The 23,617-nt window shown below is 49.5% G+C and overlaps 1 protein-coding gene across 6 annotated transcripts in view; it reads right to left on the bottom strand.

The window, feature by feature from the left end:
* UBE3B (ubiquitin protein ligase E3B) overlaps positions 1-23,617 on the bottom strand; it is a 49,459-nt gene that overhangs the window by 10,613 nt on the left and 15,229 nt on the right. For all 6 annotated transcript variants that reach the window (XR_010658801.1, XM_065903760.1, XM_065903759.1 and 3 more), the window contains 14 exons: positions 22,692-22,797; positions 22,300-22,420; positions 21,156-21,333; positions 20,556-20,719; positions 19,250-19,417; positions 14,228-14,399; positions 12,556-12,674; positions 11,614-11,728; positions 10,728-10,827; positions 8,747-8,866; positions 4,466-4,642; positions 4,247-4,357; positions 3,127-3,264; positions 2,713-2,778 (listed from right to left, as the gene is read on the bottom strand). Coding sequence is in view for 5 of the 6 variants with exons in the window: in XM_065903760.1 (XP_065759832.1) it covers positions 2,713-2,778; positions 3,127-3,264; positions 4,247-4,357; positions 4,466-4,642; positions 8,747-8,866; positions 10,728-10,827; positions 11,614-11,728; positions 12,556-12,674; positions 14,228-14,399; positions 19,250-19,417; positions 20,556-20,719; positions 21,156-21,333; positions 22,300-22,420; positions 22,692-22,797 (1,855 nt within the window). In the remaining variant the exon portion in view is untranslated. The remainder of the gene's footprint in view (positions 1-2,712; positions 2,779-3,126; positions 3,265-4,246; positions 4,358-4,465; positions 4,643-8,746; positions 8,867-10,727; positions 10,828-11,613; positions 11,729-12,555; positions 12,675-14,227; positions 14,400-19,249; positions 19,418-20,555; positions 20,720-21,155; positions 21,334-22,299; positions 22,421-22,691; positions 22,798-23,617) is intronic.

Here is a 23,617-nt window from a genome sequence, read left to right as displayed (position 1 = left end):
GGCCCTGGGAAGCTGGCCTCGTACTACGAGCTCCAGGGCAGCCCTCGGACCATGTGCACACTGGGGTTCGTGCAGGGGCCCAGGGATCCAACTGGAAGGGCCGGGAGCCCTGTGGGGGAAAGTAAGACAGAGCGAGTCTGGGGGGAGCCCCTCTGCCACCGTGACTCCAAGGGTCTTTTTCTTCCCCTGCTCTGCTCTCCGTGCCGAGAAGGACAGGGTTCTGTGAGAGTTCCCTCCTGTTGGGTGGCTCTGGCCCCGTCCCAGTCCAGATCCTCCATCTGGAACAGCTAATCCTCACCACGGTAACAAAAAGCGGGAGTCACTGTTCCCTCGGGAATAGCCCCGAAGCGCACTGGGAGTAGAGCAGGGTCTCTGTGGGGGGCCGGCAGGTCCAGGCTGGGTCATGGCAGGGGGAGGCGAGCGCCCAACCGCCTGGCAGTGCGGGCGAGGGGCTGGGCAGGCAGAGGAGAAGGACGCACAGACGGACAGAGCCCCAGTCTGTGGGTCTCCTGGGGAAAACACCAGAGTAGGGCAGGTCTCAAGACTAGGAGCTGACTGTGGCTCAGATCATGAACTCCTTATTGCCATATTCAGACTTAAACTGAAGAAAGTAGGGAAAAGCACTAGACCATTCAGGTATGACCTAAATCAAATCCCTTTCAATTATACAGTGGGAGTGAGAAATAGATTTACGGGACTAGATCTGATAAACAGACAGCCTGATGAACTATGGACGGAGGTTCGGACACTGTACACAAGACAGGGATCAAGACCATCCCCAAGAAAAAGAAATGCAAAAAAGCAAAACAGCTGTCTGAGGAGGCCTTACAAATAGCTGAGAAAAGAAAAGCTAAAGGCAAAGGAGAAAAGGAAAGATATACTCATTTGAATGCAGAGGTCCAAAGAACAGCAAGGAAAGATAAGAAAGTCTTCCTCAGGGATTAATGCAAAGAAATAGAGAAAAATAATAGAATGGGAAAGACTATAGAGATCTTTTCAAGAAAATTAGAGACACCAAGGGAACATTTCATGCAAAGATGGGCACAATAAAGACAGAAATGGTATGGACCTAACAGAAGCAGAAGATATTAAGAAGAGGTGGCAAGAATATACAGAAGAACTATACAAAAAAGATCTTCACGACCCAGATAATCACGATGGTGTGATCACTCACCTAGAGCCAGACATCCTGGAATGGGAAGTCAAGTGGGCCTTAGAAAGCATCACTACAAACAAAGCTAGTGAAGGTGATGGAATTCCAGTTGAGCTATTTCAAATCCCGAAAGATGATGCTGTGAAAGTGCTGCACTCAACATGCCAGCAAATTTGGAAAACTCAGCAGTGGCCACAGGACTGGAAAAGGTCAGTTTTCATTCCAATCCCAAAGAAAGGCAATGCCAAAGAATGTTCAAACTACTGCACAATTCCGTTTATCTCACATGCTAGCAAAGTAATGCTCAAAATTCTCCAAGTCAGGCTTCAATAGTATGTGAACCGAGAACTTCCAAATGTTCAAGCTGGATTTAGAAAAGGCAGAGGAACCAGAGATCAAATTGCCAACATCCCCTGGATCATCGAAAAAGCAAGAGTTCCAGAAATCTGACTATGCAGATCACAACAAACTGTGGAAAATTCTTCAAGAGATGGGAATACCAGACCACCTGACCTGCCTCCTGAGAAATCTGTATGCAGGTCAAGAAAAAACAGTTAGAACCGGACATGGAACAATGGACTGGTTCCAAATAGGGAAAGGAGTATAAAAAGGCTGTATATTGTCACCCTGCTTATTTAACTTCTATGCAGAGTATATCATGCAAAATGCCAGGCTGGATGAAGCACAAGCTGGAATCAAGATTGCCAGGAAAAATGCCAATAACCTCAGATATGCAGATGACACCAACCACCCTAAAGGCATAAAGTGAAGAGGAACTGAAGAGCCTCTTGATGAAAGTGAAAGAGGAGAGCAAAAAAGCTGGCTTAAAACTCAACATTCAGACAACTATGATCATGGCATCCGGTCCCATCACTTCATGGCAAATAGATGGGGAAACAATGGAAACAGTGAGGAACTTTATTTTCTTGGGCTCCAAAATCACTGCAGATGGTAACTGCAAGCCATGAAAATAAAAGACACTTGCTCTTTAGAAGAAAAGCTATGACCAACCTAGACAGCATATTAAAAAGTAGAGACATTACTTTGCCAACAAAGGTCCATCTACTCAAAGCTATGGTTTTCCCAGTAGTCATATATGGATGTTAGAGTTGGACTATAAAGAAAACTGAGCACCGAAGAAATGATGCTTTTGAACTGCAATGCTGGAGAAGACCCTTGAAGAGTCTTGAAGAGACAGAAAGGAAATCCAAACAGTCAAACCTAAAGGAAATCAGTCCTGAATATTCACTGAAAGGACTTATGCTGAAACTGAAACTCCAATACTTTGGCCACCTGATGCAAATGATGTTGGGAAAGATTGGGGGCAGGAGGAGGAGGGAATGACAGAGGACGAGATGGTTGGATGGCATCACCGACTCAATGGACATGAGTTTGAGTAAGCTCTGGGAGTTGATGATGATCAGGGAAGCCTGGTGTGGTGCAGTCCATGGGGTCGCAAACAGTCAGACACGACTAAGCGACTGAACTGAACTGAGGGCAGGTCTCAGGGAGCCAAAGGAGGAAGCAGGCAGAAAGCCCAGCCAGAGAAGCCCACGTACCTGACCCATGACATCCTCATCGTAAGACAGTGTCAGGCCCAAGTCAGCGATGTCCCCGTCGTACCGCTAAAACAACAGAGAAAGGGACAATGTAGGGGCTGGCGAGTCCTGCACCCCTGACGGCTTTAACACCCCCTCTGACGGTGTCTGCTTGGACGGCTGCCACTGTGACTGCCATGAGACTTGAAGCAAAGGAAGGGGCCCCTCGTCCCCTGTAGGGAGGAGGCTGTGAGCATCAGTCTCGGGAGGAAGTGCTCAGACACAAGGGCCTGCCGCGACTGGGGAGTGGGCTGAGTCCCCATGGCAGACGACCCCACCCCTCCCACGACAGCCAGGCAGAGCTGGAGCCTGCGGGCGTCCTTTCCCCGAGACCCTACGGGCACTCAGCCAGGCCATCCCGCCTTCCACACTGACCTTGATGGATGTGAGGTTTTTGTAGAACTCTGAGTCCAGAGAGGGCAGCTCATCCACAGAGCTGTAGAAGACACTGTGGTGGTGCCCAAGCAGCTGACTCAGGAAGAAGGACGCGAAGGGCACGTCGACCACGATTCCCTGCCAGAGAGGAGGTGGGAGCTGCCACCTACTGCCCGGGACCCCATCTTATGATCTTATCAGGGCAGCTCAGGCTGCAGAGGGGGCTCCGAGGGCCCCAATGACACCTCTAAACACTGCCGAGATGTTCGCTCTGGACGACGATGCCCCCTAGCACTTACAACACCGCCGAGTGCCTCCTGGGGACCTCACGGCACAGTGGTTGAGGGCCTCGGCTCTGCAACCTCACAGCTCAGTCATCAAACCCCAGGGGACTGAGGCCGTGGATGGGGCTGTTTACACAGGGGGGATGATGGATTATTCAAGACTCAAAGCACTTTTGGCCCACATGGCCACCTTTCTCAGCCGGGCCTGCAGCGGGCTGTGCCTCTGGAGAGTGTCCTGGCCTACCCGGCCCGTGAGGGGTGGGATGTGAGCGCTGCTCAGGGGGTGGCCCCTGGGGTGAGGAGGGAATGGCCCCCTGCCCCTCTGGAGTCCACTGCCAAGGCCACGAGGACAGGCGGTGATGGGCTGGAGAGGTGGCTTTACTTCCTTCCTGGGTAGCAGGACCGGAAGGGCTGAGGACCCAGCGCCACCTGGAGGCAATTCTGATGGCTGGGGTGCGGCTCTCAGGGGAGGGGGACCAGGAGCCAGGTGGGCTCCCGGGGTGGCTGGGAAGTCCAAACCACCCCAAAGCCACGACACCAAGGAGTGGAAGCTCAGACACCCTCCCTCCTAGTAACAGCCCTGACCTGCCAGCCACCAGGGAGGTGTTCACCTGTATCAGTTCACTTACTACCTCTAGCACCCCAATAACCAGCTCTCTCACCCACCACCTCACTGCTGAGAACATGGTTGGTGTTGGTCCCTGTCCCTGTCCTTGACTTGAGCTTCATGACAGGTAATTGCCACTACATGCCAGGTCACCTCCACGTACATGAAGCCCTCCGTACTTACAACATTTTCTTTTCCATTTCAGCTCAATGGTCCTTAAGATGTTTACCTCGTACACTGCCTTCCCCAGCATCTTGCCCACAAATTCAAAGAGCTGCAGATAATTCTCATGGATGTAGGACGTGGGTGAAGGGTAGAGTCTCTCGTCTCCACTGGTTGTCTGCAAGGCAGAAGGACGGGGAGGGGCAGGGAGGTGAAATGCCTCCACTTTTCATCTCTCACCTTGAATCTGGCTGCCGTCCACTACGCACTTGCACCCTTTAAATACCTTGAACAGATTGAGCGCTGGGTCGAACACTCTCTTGATGATCTCTTCCAAGAACTCCTTGAAAACACCGTCTTGGTCAATCCCGGCCTCGTCCACCCCAAGGTCGTTGACAAACTTGACTCGGATGACGCCCTTCATGGCATGCTGTGAGAGCTGCCGGAGCTGCTCATAGCCGTCCTGCGAGGGCAGAAATATAGTCCATTAGGAACCCAAGGCCCCCTGTATAATGCAGGGCTCACTCCTCAAAGCTCCTTCTCCCCCAAGTGTAGGTTTCCCGGCGTCATTACTAAATGTGTCAGGATGCACGGGGGCGTGAGGAGAGCCTGATAGAAGAGGAATTCATTTTGGGGGACATGGCTTTACCACTCTTGGGCAAGGGGAGACTGCCCTTGGGAGGGTGCCTAGCAGTGAGATGGACAAATTAGACCAGATGCGTGATGGCAAGCTCTTGGGTCATCAGGATGGGAGAGTCGAAGACACGAGAAATGCTGAGAGATGAATAAAAGAAGTCCCTCACCGCTCAACTCCTGGTACCTCTGCCCAGATCATGAGAGGCTGAGTCCTGCTGAGCTTAGGTTAGAACCTGAGGGTGCTGGGGAGCCACAGAAGGGTTCAGGCAGAGAGTGACACAGCTGGCTTTGTCTTAGGAAGATCTTTCTGTTGGAAGCAGAGCCGAGGGCTGGTGGGAAGTGGGGAGATGGGTGCAGGGGCGATGATGGGCCTGGAGGAGGGCAGGGGCAGCGGGAGGAGAGGCCTCAGCACCTCCAGTTTGCAGTCCACGGCCGACCGGAGCCATTGGGCACGTATCCCTGTTCAGAACCTAGGATGTGATGTCAGTGTCCTCCTCCTAGATAATCACCACACCCAGTTTCTCTCTTGGTTCTGATCTGCTGAGGTCTTCCTGGTGCCTGATCCTGTCATCGAATGGATTCCTGGCATGTAGGCAGTGATGGGCAAGCTGCTTAGGCTTTCATTTTGGAGAGGTGACCATAAAAAACAGTGCTAGGGACAGGACAGGGCCCAGGCGGTAGTCCTCTGGCCTGGCGTGAGAAGCCCCATAGCTTAACCAGGGACAGACCTGTGTCTTCAGATACTGTCCCAGAACAGGGTACAAATCAGTTGCCGTGGCTGTCCTCTTGTGCTCCCTGCCCCCCACACACATTCCCCACCCTCAGTCTAAAGTGCTGTGATCTCGGATGCTCTGCTGACACCAGACAGGCCCTCCCCACGGCACCTGCTCGCCCGCTCGCCGGCCCACCTGCTTCCTTGTCACCGAGCACAGAAGGCTGGAATGGCCAGACTTGCTCTGAGGAGCCCTTCCTGCCGACTATGTTTCCTCGTGCTACCTACTGACCCAGCGACCGGGTCACAGGCCCCCCCATCTTATTCTGGAGGTAGACTCCAAAGTGAGTGAGCAAGGAAGAAAAGTTACCTCTGAAGTCCCCTGAAAGAACAAGAACTTGATTTTGAGTGCACGGTCCTGAAAAGGACTTTATGCCCGTGAAATGTGAAAACCACTAAGTTGAATGAAAAGAAGAGAAAAACAGGAAGTCACCATGCAGTTGCCGGGGCTTTTAAGTCATTCCACCTAAATGTAAGATAATGACCTTGGCACTGAGTAGGGGATGGGGAAAGAACCCTAACAGGCCCCGCAGGAAATGCAGGTTCTCCACTCTGCTCTAAATGATGCCTGACCAACTCTGTGTGTGTTAGGTTAGTGTCACACAGATGGAACAAGATGGTCCATGTGAAAGCTCTTAGCAAGCAGTCAAGCTCATGGCCGGCATGCCAGGAATGTTTAATGGACTCAAATCTCATTAGCCTCCCTGTGAAACCCTGGAGAGAGGAATTTGCCGCTTGCCTTCTCTGACACACCTCCTACTGCACCCCACTGCCCTCTCGAGGACCCCATCTATGCCCCGAGTGGTGAGGCAGGGGACAAGGCAATCCTCTTCTCTTCCATCTCCAAGAGCAGACGCGCAGAATGTGGACGGGGACAGGAGCACTGGCTCCCACGCCCAGCGCTGTCACTGAGCTCCTCTGGCCTCAGTCTTGGCTCTGATGGGGTGAGGTGGATGAGGGTGTGTCTACGGTTCCTTCTAGTTCTGAAACGCTGGCATCTGGCCCCTGTTCACCCCTGTGAGGGGAGGCCTTCCTGAAGGACTTCAGATCATTAACTGGAAACCTCCTACACAAGCCCCACCTTCAGTACAAACCATAAAAAAGGCGACAGAATAAAAGCCCAGATCAGCGGTTGAGTATCAGCTTGCTGATGCCCCCTTGTGTCCAATCCAAGCAAAGGTCACTGGGCTCCCGAGTTCTAATGACTGGAACCACTGAGTCTCGAGAACTGAGCTAACTGACTCAATGACCCTTCCCGCTTCCTAGTCCAATATGAACACCAGCGTTCAACTTAATGACATGATCTATCACAAGAGAGCTTAAAAGAGGAAAATGGACTTTGCCTAAAGTCCTGACAGACATCCCTTCTTTGATGCCCCTGGGGAAGGTGCTGAAAAAAGCAGGCCTGGGCTAAGCAGGTGACTCTCCCAGGGACATCTGAGGCGGGCGGTGGGGACTCTGCCACTCCCAGGAGACACCAGTCTCCACCACCCAGACTCCCCGTCGTGCTGGCCACACTGGAGCGGGCATGACGGGCAGCGGGACGGAGGAGTCTGACAGGAGAGCTCCATCCAGGCCCAAGGAAGAAAGTGTTGGAGAATCAGGTTCCTACAACACAATCAGGCTTTCTCTTCCTTGAGTTGAAGCAGAGGCTGAACACTCTGGTGGCCTGCAGGTTGAGTCTGGTGGGCAGAAAAGTACCTGGAAGACTGCTGACCTTCCAGGTAGTTTACAAAAACTGACCAGGTCACAACACAAGGATCTGTGGCCTTCAAAACCCTAAATTTTGAGTCTTCTCTTAAAAAGCCAGAGCATTACGGAGCCCGGATCTCCACAAGGCGACATGCAGGTGGCCTCCTTTAGGGGCATGTATTCTCCACCTGCCGACCCTTCCCTGTGCCCCAACACTGAGGCTGGTTGTCTGCTGTCATTCATCCAGTCACTCGTGGGGTTGGTCTAAGGGCTGGGCTACCAAGAAAAACAGGAAAGAGCAGGAGAAGGGGATAATATTCTATCTGTTCAGCAGGCAAACAAAATGCCCCTGCACCGAGACACTGTCAGCCAGCGCTGCTCGTCCCTGTGACTGACAGGGCCCCTGGGTACATTTCTTATCCCTACTTCTAAGAATGTCAAAATCGTCTGTTTCCCGCATGCTGTCTCTCTTCAGCAGACGTCAGAGTCCATCATCAGTGGTCAGAAAACTCAATCAAGTTCTCTAGGAGGGACAAACATGCCACAAATGGCCTGAGAGAGGAACGCAAACACGTGGGGAAGAAGGGCGGCTGCGGATGCCTGGTGCTGGAGGCTGGCAACGTTGGCCCCGTGCTGACCTGGGATCCCGTGACTGTCCTACTGTCCTGCAGAACGTGCTGATGAGGAACTGTGGCCGGAGTGGAGTGGGATGGAAGTCGAAAGAGCAAGCGTGGGCAAACCAACCAGGCCAGGCCACTCCTGGGAGCGAGGACACGGGGCTCTGCCACCACACGTGCAGCAGCACAGACGGGCAGGCTGTGCACTGCATAGCCCGGGGGAGCGGCTGGCAGGCACGATGCAGACGCTACAGGTGCCTACATTCATGATGATCATGTTCCAGGGTCTTGTTCCAACAAAACGAGGACAACTTCCTGACATAGGGAGGAGAGTCTTCTGAGGATAGGCACCTATTTTTAAGTCACATCAAGTTGCTGTGTGCTGGGAACCCTGGACGCTAGGTCTGGCGAAGGTAGGCCACTTCACTTGCACCTCCTAAGTTTATGTCCACAAAGAACTTGCGGCCCTGTGATGGACGGATTTCCCAGGACAACCAGTAACTTAACACCCAGCACTCCAGCTCCCACACTCACGGCTGGGTGCTGGGACAGAGCGCCTGCTGGGACAAGGGAGTCAGCACAGACCTGAGCCCATCTGTCCTCCCTGCAGAGGTGAGGCTGCTCTCCCTTCCTAGGCGAAAGGGAGGGAACCGCTGTGCTGGGGGTCTCCAGCACCGAGGGCATGTCTAACAAGCAGTCCTCAGGCTATCTGACAGGACAAAGGGCGTCTCCTGCTCCCAGAGCCCTGGCTTCAGGGCCATCAGGTCAAGCAGTGATAAGAGCCGTTCAGGGGTCATCCACTGGAAACAGTAACCCCGCGGTTGAGCACACTCAGCGACAAGCTCCTCACCTCCAGCATCCGGGACCGGCGGATGGTGATGTGGGTGACATGAGGGGAGGCTGAGCTGGTTTCCACAAGCCCCAGTTTCTCCTTCTCCTTGGTCACCATGTTTCGGAACAGGAGAACTCTCTGAAATGAGCAAAGGTGAGACCGGAAACAGTGGAGGATCCCAGAAAATGCACTGTGCAAAATGAATGAAATTTAAGCGTGGGAGAGGCCCCCAGAATGGGACGCTTTGATGTGCATTAAGGGAGGGAAGTGCCTTGTGAGAAGAGTAAACATTCCTCTACTAGCTCCTGGGGATTATAAAGATAGCTGAATCCGTGCCAAGGGAGAAAGGGTCCCGAAGGAGTGGTCTGGCTGCAGCCAGCGCCTGGCTAAGAATAGTCTGAGTGAAAGTCATTCTCCATGTTCAGTCAATAATTCACCGTAAAAACCCAGCGGCAGCACGAGTTACAGAGGCTGCTTTATATAACCGTGCCTGCTTTAGAGGAAATCAATAGCGTGAATTTAAAAAAACATTTCACAGCATTGTTTTCACTGGCAGAAAAAATTTCCAATGATCCTACAGTATAAAAGCCCCTGACCTTTCTATCTGCCTCCTTGTGTCCTCAAGCACACTGCAGTCCCAGAGTAATATGTCTCAAGCATCATTTAAAAAAGAACCCTCTCGGGAGAATGTATATGTGGATAGGTATGGCGAAATCCCTTTGCTGTCCACCTGAAACTCAACATGGTTAGTCAGCTATATTCCAAAAGAAAATTAAAAATTTAAAAAATTAAAAATAAATAATAAGAAGCCTCTTGCATTCCCAAGATTCTGACAGGCTCCCTTAGCACATAACCTTTGACCCCACCCTATAACAGCACATTCAAATCATGTCAGCAGAATGCATAAATAATAGCTTCACAGCTGATTTTTAGAAAAATGGAAATCTCCCCAAAGTCAAGAGTATTGTTCAAAACAAACAGTAAGAACAACAGTAGTGGTAATAATAGATAACTAGACACAAGGGGAGGTTAACAGACTTCACTTGATCATTCTATGAGCTCTCAGGAGTAAATAAATATGGTTGTGACAGAAAAAGGAGCGGCCAAAACAACCTCCTGGGAAGGGGGGCTCCTCTCCACCCCCAGGCTTCAGTGCCCTCTGGCTCTGACCACCTCGTCCTCGTCCATGAATGCAGTGAGGAGGTGTGCGTGTCATCCATGTGTTGAGTCCACCTCCAGCCCAGTCTTCTAGCTCCAGACCCCCGTGTCCACTGGCACTAAGGAGTCACAGACTCGTCACCTGCTCCCTGATCCCCCAGCCCCGCCCTCGTCTGTACCCCCACCTCTGGGAACAGCTCCCTCTCACCCAAGCCAGAAACCTGAGCATCCTCTGAATTCCCCTACTCCTTCCCCCCGAATGTCATCATTCTCCAGGGCCTCCTTCAAAATCTCTTGACATCCTTGTCTTTCTGTTCCCAGGGCCCCAGCCTGAATCCAGGCCAGGCTACCATGACATCTGACTCTCGCCAGTTCTCCATGCTACGGCCAGAAGGAAGCTTCCTAAGCAGAGCTCTGACCAGGTAGGTGTCTCCAGAGCTAAAAACTCTCCAATGGCTCTGGACAAAATCCAAGCTGCTGCTCTTGGTTCCCAAGGCTCTCCCTGTTCCAGCTCTTACAGACCTCCGTGGCTCCAGCTCTGGACTCCGCCTGGCCCTCCACTGGCACCGTAGTCTCCCCTGCCCTGGGCCTGTGAGCACTGTCCATTTCTGCCAGTGGAGCTCCCTCCTGAGGCTCCTGCAGCGTCCACCCCACGAGACCTGAACAGCCAGTTCACACTGCACCCCCCAGCACTTGGCATGGCAATGGCACAAAGTGAAGGCCCATCAGCACCCGCGTTGACTGAACGATTGCTTTTATTCATGTCTGATCATTGCTGGGATGAAAACGGACAGCCAGGACCTATGGTGGTGGGAGGAGCCCGGCTCCAAGTGGAACTCACGTTTTTGTGAGGAATGACGTGTGGGATGTACTGCAGGATCAGCTGTGCCCGCTTTCTGTCCTTGTCAAGTTCCTGGAAGAGCACGCTGGGCTTGAGATCCCTGCAGAGCAAAGACATGGATTTGGGATAAAGAGGGTGAATACCATCCTCCAAACAGGGTTGGCCAGCTACAGCTGATGGGCCAGATCCAGCCTGCTGCCCACTTTTTACAAATCAAGCTTTCATGGAACACGGTCATGTCCAAGCTTCATGTACTCTCTCCGGCTGCTTCTGCACTACGATGGCAGCGTTCAGTAGGGGCAACAGACACTGGTACACAAAGCCTAAAACACCTACTGTGTGGCCCTTTACAGAAAAGTCTACCAGTCACTACTCTAGTGGCACAACTTGTAGAGTTACATGAGAGCTGATCTGTCCTTGATTTAAAAAAAAAAAAATGGCCGACACGATCTTACTTTTAGTTGTTGCAAGAGGATTTCCTCCACCCCACCCTCTAACAAACCTGGCTGTGGGTTTTTTTATCTCACTAATCCTGTTTGGAAAAAAAAAAATGCCATTTAATGATCACAACCTGTTGCTTAGTTCGGCTGAAAAGAACCTGTTTCTTTCCAGTCTGCACATGAAGTATCTGCTAAACGTGATCTGGCTCTGCGGCCATGAATGAGATCTCATCACGCTTAGTGTAACTGGGTCCTAACAGAAGTGACTGGGCGGGGGACTGTCCTGACAGGGGCCTTACAGGGACACGTGCAGATGGAAGGACGGGATAAAGATGAAGGGCCAAGTTGTCTTGGCCCTAAACACGATGTGCTGAGCACTCAGGCAACCAGCATGATAGAGGGACCCCAGCCTCCATAACCCGCCTCCCTCACAACCCGGGGCTCACTTTCGCAGCCAGTGGTCCTCGGGGGCGAAGCGCCGCCGGCAGTCCCGCTCGTAGAGCACCATCAGCCACCCGTGGACGGACTGGAACAACTCCAAGGTCTCACCCTTGGCATTCTCTGTGGGGTGAATAATGGGGAGAGCCGTGGTCTGGGAGCCACTCAGGACTGGAGAGGGTGGGAGGACAGCCGTGTCTCCTTCCGTCATCCTTCAGTCCCAGCAAGGAGTTCACCTCCCTCAGGCCGAAAGTGATATGGAACCAAGAGGATTAAGAGGCCCCATGGGTACATTCTAAGAAACTGTGGGACCCGGGAATTGCTCAGACACAGTCATTTGTGCTGTTTCCCACTTGGATGTCATCTAAAGGACCTTTTAATCAAAGGAGCTCAGTGCTGGACGACTGAAAACGTCTCAGGAGGTAGACTCTAATTTAAGTGTGAGCAGGCGCATGTTTTATCTTCATGGAGATCAACTCAAAGAATCAAAAGGAGATTCAGGGCAAAATTAATCATAAATAATGGTGGCGCAGTGGTAAAGAATCTGCCTGCAATGCAGCAGACGTGGGTTCAATCCTTCAGTTGGGAAGATCCTCTGGAGAAGAGAATGGCTACCCACTCTAGTATTCTTGTCTGGGAGGGAGGAACCTGGCGGGCTACAGTCTATGAGGATCACAAAGAGTTGGACACAACTTGGTGACTAAACAACATCAACAATCCCACATACACACGTAAATCCTGAAGGCTTCCTGGTAGAGTAAGACTTTCACAACCACACTACTATGTTAAGGGATCACAGAGAATGGAGAAATAAAACTTCTAATTACGTGAATGGAGGTGCATTTTTTTAAATAACTCTGATGGACAAGGCTAAGAATCAACTGACGTTCTAGACTCTGGACTCCCTGGGTGTAGCGTCAAGTGAAAGAGGGCTGACATCTTTACCTTACCTACGATTCCATCCCAGATCATCTTAAACACAAAGGAGTTCAAAAAAGAGGAGATGGTGACCAGTTCTTCCAGTTTGAATGAAATCTGTTCTTCATAAACTTCAATGTCATCGAGGATCCTAAATCAGACAGAAAGTTACTCACAGTTCCCCACTGAAAAAGGAGAGATCTATACCTTGAACTGGACAAAACAATGTTAAGAAATAAGCTCTAACTTGTCAATGAAATTTACAGATAGGATGATCTGTGGGAGAATGGGTTGGGGGTAGAGATGAAGCAAAAGTGGCCATGAGTTGATAACTATTGAAGCTGGTGACAGATATGGTACATGAAGGTTCATACTATTCTTTCCACTTTCAATTAATTTGAAATTGTCCATAGTAAAAAGTTTAAAAGCTACAACTGAGAAAGGAAAGATACAATACACTCTCCTCTATACTCTCCTTATTCCCAAGGACCTGACTGTGACACTTGCTCACGACTCATGTTTGAACCACCAGGGAATGCTGACTGAGAGTCTGTGTCCACCGAAGGAAGCAGCAGACTCTTACTCTGTGTCTGTGACGGACATGAGGGGCACTTGGTAGGTACTTGGTAAGTATTTGAAGGTGAACGAATAAATGTCTGAAAGAACATGTGAATAAATGAACCACACGATGCAGTTCTAGCTAAAAATGTCCTGTGAGTGGCTCTATTCTCGCTTTACGGTTTGGCTCACTCCTGGGTCACCCTTGACCTGGCAATTAAGAGTGTCTCACCGGCAACTGTAGACCCCTGCTCTCACCTCCAACTACTCTCTGAGCCCTCCCTACATGACTCTTGCCCAGTCCACCACCTACGTGTACCCATCTGCCAATACCTCCAAGACCTGTGTGCAATTGCCTGAGGTCCATTACATCTTACGATTCTTTACCAATCTTTTGTGGAAAAAGTGAAGTTTAAAAAAAAATATCAAATACTCAAGTAGACACATACACTTGAAGAAAAAGGAAGTGCAGAGGACTCACATTTGTTAATTTCCTGCCGTGCCAGGCACTGTACTAACTCCTTGACATTCCTTGTCTCATTCACTCCCTAACAGATTGGTAATACTGTTTTCCATTCTACTGTTGAGGAACCTGAGGCTCAGAGAGGTTGAGCAACTTGCCCAGGGTTGGCTTGATAAGAACCAACACATCCTGACCTCTTCCTGTGCCGGGACTATGCTGAACACTCATCTCCCCTATGCCTTTCCACACGGCCAAGAGATGCTATAAATTCCCAACTAGAGCTCAGGAAACTGAGGCCCAGAGAGGCGGAGGCCCTTCCTCCCTGGCCCAGGGTGTCTCAGCCAGTGGCTGGGCCACCTTCTGCACCCTGGCTCTGGAATTTTTCCAGGTAACTACTTAGCCCAGTGAGTAAATAGCCAAGGTGTGGCCTGAACCCAGCTCCCGGGGACCCCAAAGCCCACATCGAGTGCTAGTGGCCCAGCTCTCCTGTAGAGGATGGAAGCTAAAAAATGCTGTCTACTACAAGCCGCCCACTTTGTTAAACGTCTTGTCTTCTCCTTCTAACGTCGGGTCTGAGTGCTTAAGGTAATCTCGTCAGCAATGGCTTCCTTGCTGACACTGTGACTGGGTCTCTCCATTCCACGTTTGGGGAAAGAAACTCAGCCCCACAGCAGTCAACCTACGTGATGAGGTGCCGGGAACAGTCACAGAACAGCATTAGCATGGCCAGAAGCTGCTTAGACTCCTCCGTGTCGTTGTTGAGGCACTCCAAGAAGAGCTTCAGCCCTCCATGGGGCCCCAGTTCACAGATAAATGCCCACAGTTTGGGCAGCAGGTCATCGAGGTAAGTGAGACCTGAAAGAGGAGACAGAAACCGAAGCTTCAGGTGGGGCTCTATTGGTCCCTTATTTCTCCTCCCTTCCAGGAAAGCAAAACGCTTAAACTTATCAATGTGTGTGACAGAAAGAAAATGCCATTACAAAGAAAAGCATCAGGAGAAGGATGTTGCCCATGAGAACAATGATAAGAGCAGCTAAGAGTCAATGGGTACTTAGTTACTATGTATCAGATACCATTCTGAATACTCAGGCACTACTTCCTTTCACCTTGTGAAACCCCATGAATATTGCCATTTTATAAGGCAGGAAACTGAAGCCCAGACAAGATTGAGTAATTGGACCCAAATCACACAGCCAGTAAGTGTCAGACCCAAGAATAGAACGCAGATCTACCTGACTTGGAGATAATGTTTTTCATCTTTCCAAAAGATTTTTTGATGTGGACCATTTGAAAAGTATTGAATTTAGTACATCGATTCTGTTTTATGTTTTGGTTTTTTGGCCACAAGGCACGTGGGATCTTAGCTGCCCGACCAGGATTGAACCCGCACCCCCTGCACTGGAAGGTGAAGTCTTAACCACTGGAGCACCAGGGAAGTCCCCTTGGTGTTTATGTTTTATTTTCAGGGATTAGCAATTTTTTTGTGGAAAAGGCCAGAGAGAATTTTTAGGTTTTTAGCCTGGAACAGTCTACATCAAAACTACTCAATGTTTCTATCACAGCACGGAAGCAGCCACAGACAATAGGTAAATAAACGGATGTAGCTGTGTTCCAACAAAACTTTACTTACAAAAGCAAGTGGTGAGCTGATTTGGCCCATGGGCCATAGTTTGCTGATCCCTGTTTTAAAACATCTTGTAGGCTTATCCACATTGAGCAGAGCTTTTCGCTCATTCACTTCTATTATTCTATCTCTTAGAAATGGGAAAGCAGTGAACAACCATCACACAGATACTCTGAAGCATTATACAAAACTTCACTATAGGCGAAAGAATGAAACTATACTACCTTACACTGTACACAAAAATAAACTCAAAATGGATTAAAGAATTCAATGTAAGGTCTGAAACCATGAAACTTCTAGAAGAAATCATGTAAGTTGCTTGATGTAAGGGTCTCAGAAATGATTTTTTTGGATCTGACTCAAAAAACAAAGCCAGTATAAATAAAAATTAGCAGGTGGGACTACAGCAAACTACGAAGCTTCTGCTCAGTAATAGAGTCGTCCCCAAGATGAAAAGGCAACCTGTGAGATGGAAGAACACTTGTCAGTCACGTACTTGGTCAGGGGTCGATATCCAAATTATATGAGGAACTCATGCAATGCACCAAAAACCCCCAAGCAATCTGCTTCAAACGCGGTCAGAGGATCTGAATACATTTCTCCAGAAAAGACACACAACACGTGTAAAGGCGCTCGACATTCCTTGTCATCAGGAAAATGCAAGCCAAAACCACAGTAAGATACCACCTCACACCTGTCAGCATGGCTATCATCAAAAAGACAAGAAATAACTAGTGCTGGTGAGGATGTGGAGAAGAGAGAACTCTTGTGCACTGTTGGTGGGACTGTAAATTGGTGCAGCCATCATGGAAATCAGTATGGAGATGCCTCAAAAAAAAAAAAGAAAAGAAAATAGAACTACCATATGATTACAACAACTCCAATTTTGGGTATTCATTCATCGCAAAAAACAAAAACACTACTTTGAAAAGATACACGCACCCCCTTGTTCATAGGAGCATTGTTTACAAGAGCCAAGATAAGGACACAACCTAAGTGTCCATCAGTGTATATACACACACACACAGAATACAATTCAGTCATTAAAAAAAGAACGGTTTCTTGCCACCTGTAGCAACAAGGATGGACCTTGAGGAAATTATACTGTATGATCTCATCTATATGTGAAAACTACAAAACAAAGAAACAAACTCAAGCTCACAGACACAGAGAACAGATGGGTGGTTGCTGTGGGGGGGGAGGTAAGCAAAACGGGTGAAGAGGATCAAAAATGACAAACTTTCCTGGCGGTCCAGTGGCTAAGACTCCACCCTCCCAGTGCAGGGGACCTGAGTTCGATCACCAGTCAGGGAACTAGATCCCACATGTCAAAGCTAAAGATCTCGCATGCCACAACTAAGGCCTGGCACAGCCAAATAAATAAATAAACATATTTTTAAAGAAGGACAAACTCAAAGTTATAAAATAAATAAACCATGGGGATGTAAAGTACAGCATGGGGACCACAGTTAACAATATATATACTGCATTTTTGAAAGCTGCTAAAAGGGTGGATCTTAAAAGTCCTTATCACAGAGGAAAAAAAAAAAGAAAAAAAATTTTAACAGTGTATGGAGATGGATGTTAACTAGCCTTACTGTGTGGATCACTTTGCAATGTGTACAAATACCCAACCATTATGTTGTGCACCTGAAACTAAGATAATGCCACAAGGCAATTATTAAAACTCAGTTTTAAAAAAAGAAAGAGATGGGATAAGTAGTTAACACCGTGGAGATGACAGGTATACTTCCACAGGGCAAACACACTCATTTACAGCGTGATGTACCAACTCAGTGCGGCTGCCTCCTCAGCGGCCTGGACGGAAGCAGGGACGCCGCGGTCTGGAGGCCGTGTTGGGGGGCAGCATGTGGCTCCAGAACCCACACACGTGCATGAGGGGCATGAACGGAGACATTCTGTGGACCGTGAGAGTAGGAGACCTGCAGTGTTTTTAAAACCACTGTGATTTTCTATCATTCAGCTTATTATGGTGTTGTGTACAGCCAAACTAATAGAATGAATACCACACATATACTTTAGACTAGTTTATCTTCATTTTTTTTTTTTTAATTAGCCATGTGGCACAACTTGTGGGATCTTAGTTCCTCATCCAGGGACTGGACCCAGTTCCTGGCAGTGAGAGCGCTAAGTTCTAACCACTGGACTGCCAGGGAATTCCCTAAAATCATGTATTTTCCTCTTGCCCAGAAAACTTCCTGGGACAATGGGACATGTTTACTCTGGTTATCTTAAGAAACTGGACACAGGCTACAACCTGAAAATCATCTGACTCAGCGTGCTTCCCAGACCTCCCACTGGGTGCTGGGGTGCCAGTTCATCTGTGTCCCCCTCCGCTGCACTCAGGGAAGTGGCCCTGAGCCCCAGGCCTTTCACCTGCTCCTCTGCTCAAGTCCCTGAACAGCACATTCGCACACTTCTTGGTGTCTCCGCTGTAGGTCCAGCAGGCACCCTACACTCATCACAGCCCAACAGAACTCTAGATGCTCCATGATCTCACCTCACTTCCCCAGATCCAATCTACCCACGAGACCTGTCGATTCCACCTCTAATACATATTGTAACCCTCCCGCTTTCATCTCCATTGGCCCAGTGTTCTCAACCAGGGGTGATTTTGCCCCACAAGGGGCACTGGACAATGCTGGGAGACAGGTATGGCTGTCATGAGTTGGGGAGAGGGGCTACTGGAGCCTGTAGGTGAGGTGCCAGGGGCAGCTGAACACGCTACAGTGGACAGGACCACCTCCACAACGCAGACTGTGTGGGCCCAAATGTCAGCGGTGCTAAGGCTGAAGAACGCTGCCCTGGTCCAAGTCAGCAATGTCTCACCATTCCGACTGTCACAGTGCCCTTCATTATAGCAAATACATTGTCCTCTTGCTTATTACTGTCTTCACACTACTAGAACACAATACTCTTGGGAACACAGATCTTGGCTGTCTTATTCTGTCTTCTGTCTTCAATGCCCGACACTCACAGGCTCTATAAATATTTGAAGATGAGTAAGTAAGTGATGACAGAAGATGAGATGGTTGGATGGCATCACCGACTCAATGGACATGAGTCTGAGCAAACTCTGGGAAATAGTGAAGGACAGGGAAGCCTGTCCATGGGGTCACAAAGAGTCAGACACGACTGAGCGACTGAACAACACTCTTAACAAAAATTAAGAGTGAAAGACAGAAGCAGCGGCAATTTGATTCAAAAAATGTAAAAAGCAACAGAGAAGTTCTTGACCCTTTATGGAGGTAGCAGCTTCAAGGCTTACATTTTGTCCTCACAATACCAACCATACTAACAACTTCCAAGCCCTGATGCCCAATTCTCTGCTCACAGGAGGGACTTCCTTCCCTGATCAGCTAAAAAGGAAAATGTCCGGCATATCCATGAAATGAGGTCTCCTGCAGCCAATAAAAATGAGAGTTTAACAACAAAGACCTATGGTAGAGCATAGGGAACTCTGCTCAATGTTAAGTGGCAGCCTGGATGGCAGGGGTCTGGGGAGAATGGAGACATATATATGTATGGCCAAGTCCCTTTTGTTGTCCACCTGAAGCTATCACAACTTTGTTAATTGGCTATACCCCAATAAAAAATTAAAAGTTTTTAAAAAATGAGGTTTTAAAGAATTTTGGCTTGACAAAATGTTTATAATGTGATTAACAGAAAGGGAAAAAACTATACATTTCAATCTAAATACATATATATGTAACACTCAGGATCAAATGGTCACCTATAGACTGTGGGATTAAGAATGGTTTAAATTTTCTTTGCTTCATGTCTTTTCTCGTTTTCTATTCATAAAAAAATATTAACTTTTTTAGAAAACCAGTTGTACTTCATAAAGAAAATAAAAGCCAGGTCTCAGAAACAAACTAGGAGTGCTAGGCCTGGGATGAACTCAAGCTATAACTGAGGTGGACCAATTTCTAAGAAAAACAGCAAAGACACCATTGTTCAACATGATTTCTGAGTCAAGGAAACCAGGAGAGAATCAACATCTAGGAGAACTTGTCTGACAGATGTGAGCAAGGGCATACGCCACCTCGGGACCCCAGACCTGTGAGGATCTGCAGCCGGATCTGCGTGAGAGTCGTCAGGGAAGTCTGGTAGAGGACGCAGATCCTGCAGACCTTCTGGACCTCCGCAGAGTCCACACGTTTACCCCCAACGGGCCTGAGGATGTTGCGAACTGACGCTGACTTCTGAAATGCACGCTTCAGGAGAGCTGCCGGCGAGAGGAGGGGGAACATGTGAGTAGGAGGTCAGCTATCTGCCCAATGCCTCCCCAGAAAAGGGAGGAGCATTTCAATACAGCTCCTAACTTCCAGCTGGAGCCAGACAGGGAGGCTCTCCTGTGATTCGAATCCTCTCTTTGGGGTAAAACAGAAAAGCAGTGACAACAGGGTTTCAGGGAGAACGCAGAGACCTCTTCAGAATAGCAGGAGACTCTTGAGAACAAGCAGAACATATCAGATTCAGTTGATAGATTCCCTGACTGTAACCACTTAACTTTAGAACCCACAAAGGTAAAACCTGAGGACTCTACTGGGGGGAAATGGGGAGAAGTGCAGGGCCTGGCTGATTCCCAATGTGCTGTGCTTTCAGAGGCAAGTAGGAGCATCAACTTCAAGTACATATACTGTTGGGGTTACACTCTTGTTTACACCTTCCCATTTATATCCTGAAGTTACACGGGCTGAAGTTACACGCCCGTGCTCACTGACGGCTACAACACGGAGCTCTGCCATGCACCGAACCCCACGATCTGCCACAGGCAGGTAAGTCCTCCAAATTATGTGCCAGAAACGCTGCCTTCGTTTTACTGGCAGGGGCAATGGGAAACCTCTTCATGGAACCCGCTGCTATGAATCTTGCAAGGGGGACGCTGAGGTGGCAGCCTGCCCAGTGACCCCCATCCCTGTATTAGGAATTCCACAGGGGAAGTAGCTTTCATGACTAGGAACTCAGAAAAGCTCTACCTCCCTTAAGAGAAACCAGTCCTCCTCCTTTTCCTACTAATGAGAAGTAATAAAAGGCCCATAAATTCCTTCTCATTTCTGGCTATTACAAATTCAAAGTCGAAAAAAGAAATTCAGAGCTGAATGGAAGTTCATAGATGAGTGCAGCTGCCCTCATGGACCATCTGTGGATGTTCTGGACACTCGACCTTGATTTTGTTCACAGTTGTATTTCCCTAGCTCTTGTTTTCTCTCCCTAAGGATTTTCTGTCACTGTTCTGCTAAATGTGGACTTGACTTAACCCATCTCAAATCGCCAAGGGAGCGGGCAGAGGTCATGTGACAGTGGAGGCAGGCGCCCAGGAACACTGAGGAGCTGGACTTGGGGCAGGCGGGGCCACTCACTCTTCACGGGCAGCACGCTCTGCGGGGAGGCTGGTGGCGCGTGGGCTGGCTCCGGGTTCTCCAGCAGCTTCTTACTCAGGATGTCGCTGAAGAAGACCCGGATGAGAGGGACCCCCCACAGGAACTGCAGCTGCTTGGTGATCAAGGGCATGGACTCATTGAGCCTGGGCGAGAGCAGGAGAGCGGGCGCATCAGCCCCACCTGACGGAAGGCCACCTGGAGGGGTGGCTGGGGACTGCCACTCGGCACGGCAAATAGGGGCCTAAGAGAGGTGTGGGGTCCCCAAACTGCCGCCGAGGCCCGGGTGCAGAGGCACTGACCTCCTCGGATGGCGCTCCACCGGGCTTCCTTTGCTGGGCAGCCCTGTGGCGCCCCCCAGGCCCCACGTGTCCCAGTCGCCTCCCAGCCCCCCTTGACCTGTTTGCTCTTCATCCTGATTCCATCCCATTCACCACCCCGTCGACGAAAGTTGCCTGATGCTTAGTGCGCCGTCGTCTTCATAGCTGGCCCACCGATCTCGATGAGAGGCGGGGGCAGTGGTGGGAGGGAGGTGGGAGGAGGAGGAGACGAGACAGGCAGGGCTCCGCCTCCAGGACTCACCCGTAGTCCACGGACTGGGAGAACCAGCCGAGGACGGGGTGCCAGTGGGTCAGGTTGGACTTCTTCTGGGACACGTACTTCTGACAGTAGCAGAGCATCTGGGTCAGCAGGCTCACGAAGCCATCCGTCTCCTCCTCCAACACCCTGGGGCTGAGGGAGCCCAAGTGCAGGAGGTTGCCTGCAAAGAGAGAAGGCGGAGTGCGATGGGCCGGGGCCGACACGCTTCCTCGCCTCCCAGCCCTGCTCCCTGCCCGGGGCCCAGGCACCCATGTCCACGGGCAGGAATAAAGGCCACGAAGAGGGACCTGTGGCGCTGGGGCTGCAGCACAGGTCAAGGCTCAGAAACAGGCCGATCCAGCTCTGCTGCAGGTGAGCTGGGCGACCCTCAACCCACCTCTCAAGTGTGCTTCCTCCTCTGCAAGACTGGAATAAGGATCCCCTATCTTGATGTGAGGATTATTTGAAGTAACGGGTAAAAGGCCAGATTTTTAAGTGAGTATAACACTTCATTATACTAGTATTCTAAAATCAAGGATCAACACAAGGAACTACTATCTGAAGAAAATCTGAAAGTCCTGGAAAACCGTTATTCAGTGTTCACCAAAGTTACTTAACGTCTTACTCTTACCATCAACTCCTTTCAAATGTAGCCCCAAGAACCTTTTTATATTTCCGCTAATCTTTTTTTCCCTTCTAATTTCTAATTCCTCTAATGAGGCAAAGAGAATTCTGTACCTCTGCTGTTTTAAACGCTCCTATCCACAAACCCTTTCCTCATCTAAATGAAAATGTCGTAAAATAAATGCTACAGGCTCCATTCTGATCTAAGTCCCACCCGTCTGTGCTCTCTGCTCTCCTGAATTGAGAATTCTCCAGGAACTCACACGTTTCCATTTTTCCCTTGGCTGCCAGGAAGCAAAAGGGCTGAAATGTAACAATCACTCAGCTAGTCTGCCAGGCTGATATATTTTCCATGTGACTTTCAATTTCATGTGTCTACTTCTAACTATTTACCTGTCTTTTACAGTAAGCACTTCCAGCTTGTACTAAACACAGCTTGTGGCCTCCAGAATGGTGGAAAGCAAAACACCTGGGCTTTTCCCAACACCCGGAACACCATCAAATTCCAACCAAGGGTACTCACCCATGAGACAAAGCGTATGGCATCCTTCCAAGCTTTCACACACATCACGGCATCGATCTTCCTCTCTTAAAAATGCGATGAATTTACGGAGCATGTCATGAGATTCTAAAACAGTGAGGCGCTGCGAACAATCGCAGACTGTTAAAGTGGAGGCTGACACGAGGAATTTCCCACCAAAGCGTGAATCCTGTCACCTGTAGACCACCCCCCGGCTGCCAAACATGTTCTCCATCACCAGGGAGAAAACAAAGATGAGACCCCTTTTCTTCGGGCTTCCAGCATGAGCAAGTCTATGGTGGCTACTGATTTAGGAGAAACATCAGAAGAGACCGACATTTCTATTCTAAGGACAGAGGGGAAAATGGGGTTGGGGGAGTGCAGAGCCCACTGACCTCAGGGGTCACAGTGCTGAGGTGAGTCACCAGAGCGGGCACAGACACGATGTGGATGAGGAACGGCCGGATCAGATTGTCTGAAAATTGTGCGGCAAGCACGGGGCTAGACACAGACAGATCACCTCACTCAGGAGGACTATACTGTGAACCTGGAACAAAAGAACAATCCCGCCAACACCCCCAAATCCCCTGAAGGTGTGCTTCACAGGACTTCCAGGAAGACTGGATGTGAAATGGGCCCATACCCTGGGGGAAGGGTTGAATCAGTGATGGCTTATGATGCAGCTATGAGAAATCAATTTACTGAAGTTGTACTGACATGAGAATCCTCATGGTGTGATTGACTTAAAAAAAAAGGGCAGAGTAAGAAACTATATACATGGGTGAGGAGCAGGGAGCAGTGATGGGAAAGGAAACAGAGAGGGGCTCCTGGGCTGACACGGTGTGTTTACTGTGTGCTAAGTCCCCAACAGGGCTTCCCAGGTGGCTCAGGGGTAAAGACCTCGTCTGCCAATGCAGGAGAGGTAGGTTCAGTTCCTGGGTCAGGAAGATTCCCTGGAGAAGGAAACGGCAACCTACTCCAGGTATTCCTGCCTGGGAAATCCCATGGTCAGAAGAGCCTGGTGGGCTACAGTCCATGCGGTCGCAAAGAATCAGACACAACTTAGTGACTGAGCATGCACACAATTTAAATGCGAATAAATAAAAGTACTGATCCCACGCAAAGATGGTAACTTTGGAGACAGTGATTTAAATAAAATTTATCATTAATCTCCCCTTTGATTTTTTACATAGGGTTCTCATCAGATAGAGCAGCCTTGTCCAACCGGACCTCCTGTGATGATGGAAATGTTCCTTAGCTGTGCTGTCAATGTGGTTTTCACTAGTCACCTGTGGTCTCTGAGCACCTGAAATGTGGCTAA

Source organism: Muntiacus reevesi, chromosome 13 (assembly GCF_963930625.1).
Source record: "Muntiacus reevesi chromosome 13, mMunRee1.1, whole genome shotgun sequence".
Classification (NCBI taxonomy): domain Eukaryota; kingdom Metazoa; phylum Chordata; class Mammalia; order Artiodactyla; family Cervidae; genus Muntiacus; species Muntiacus reevesi.
This window is presented reverse-complemented; position numbering and strand designations above follow the sequence as displayed.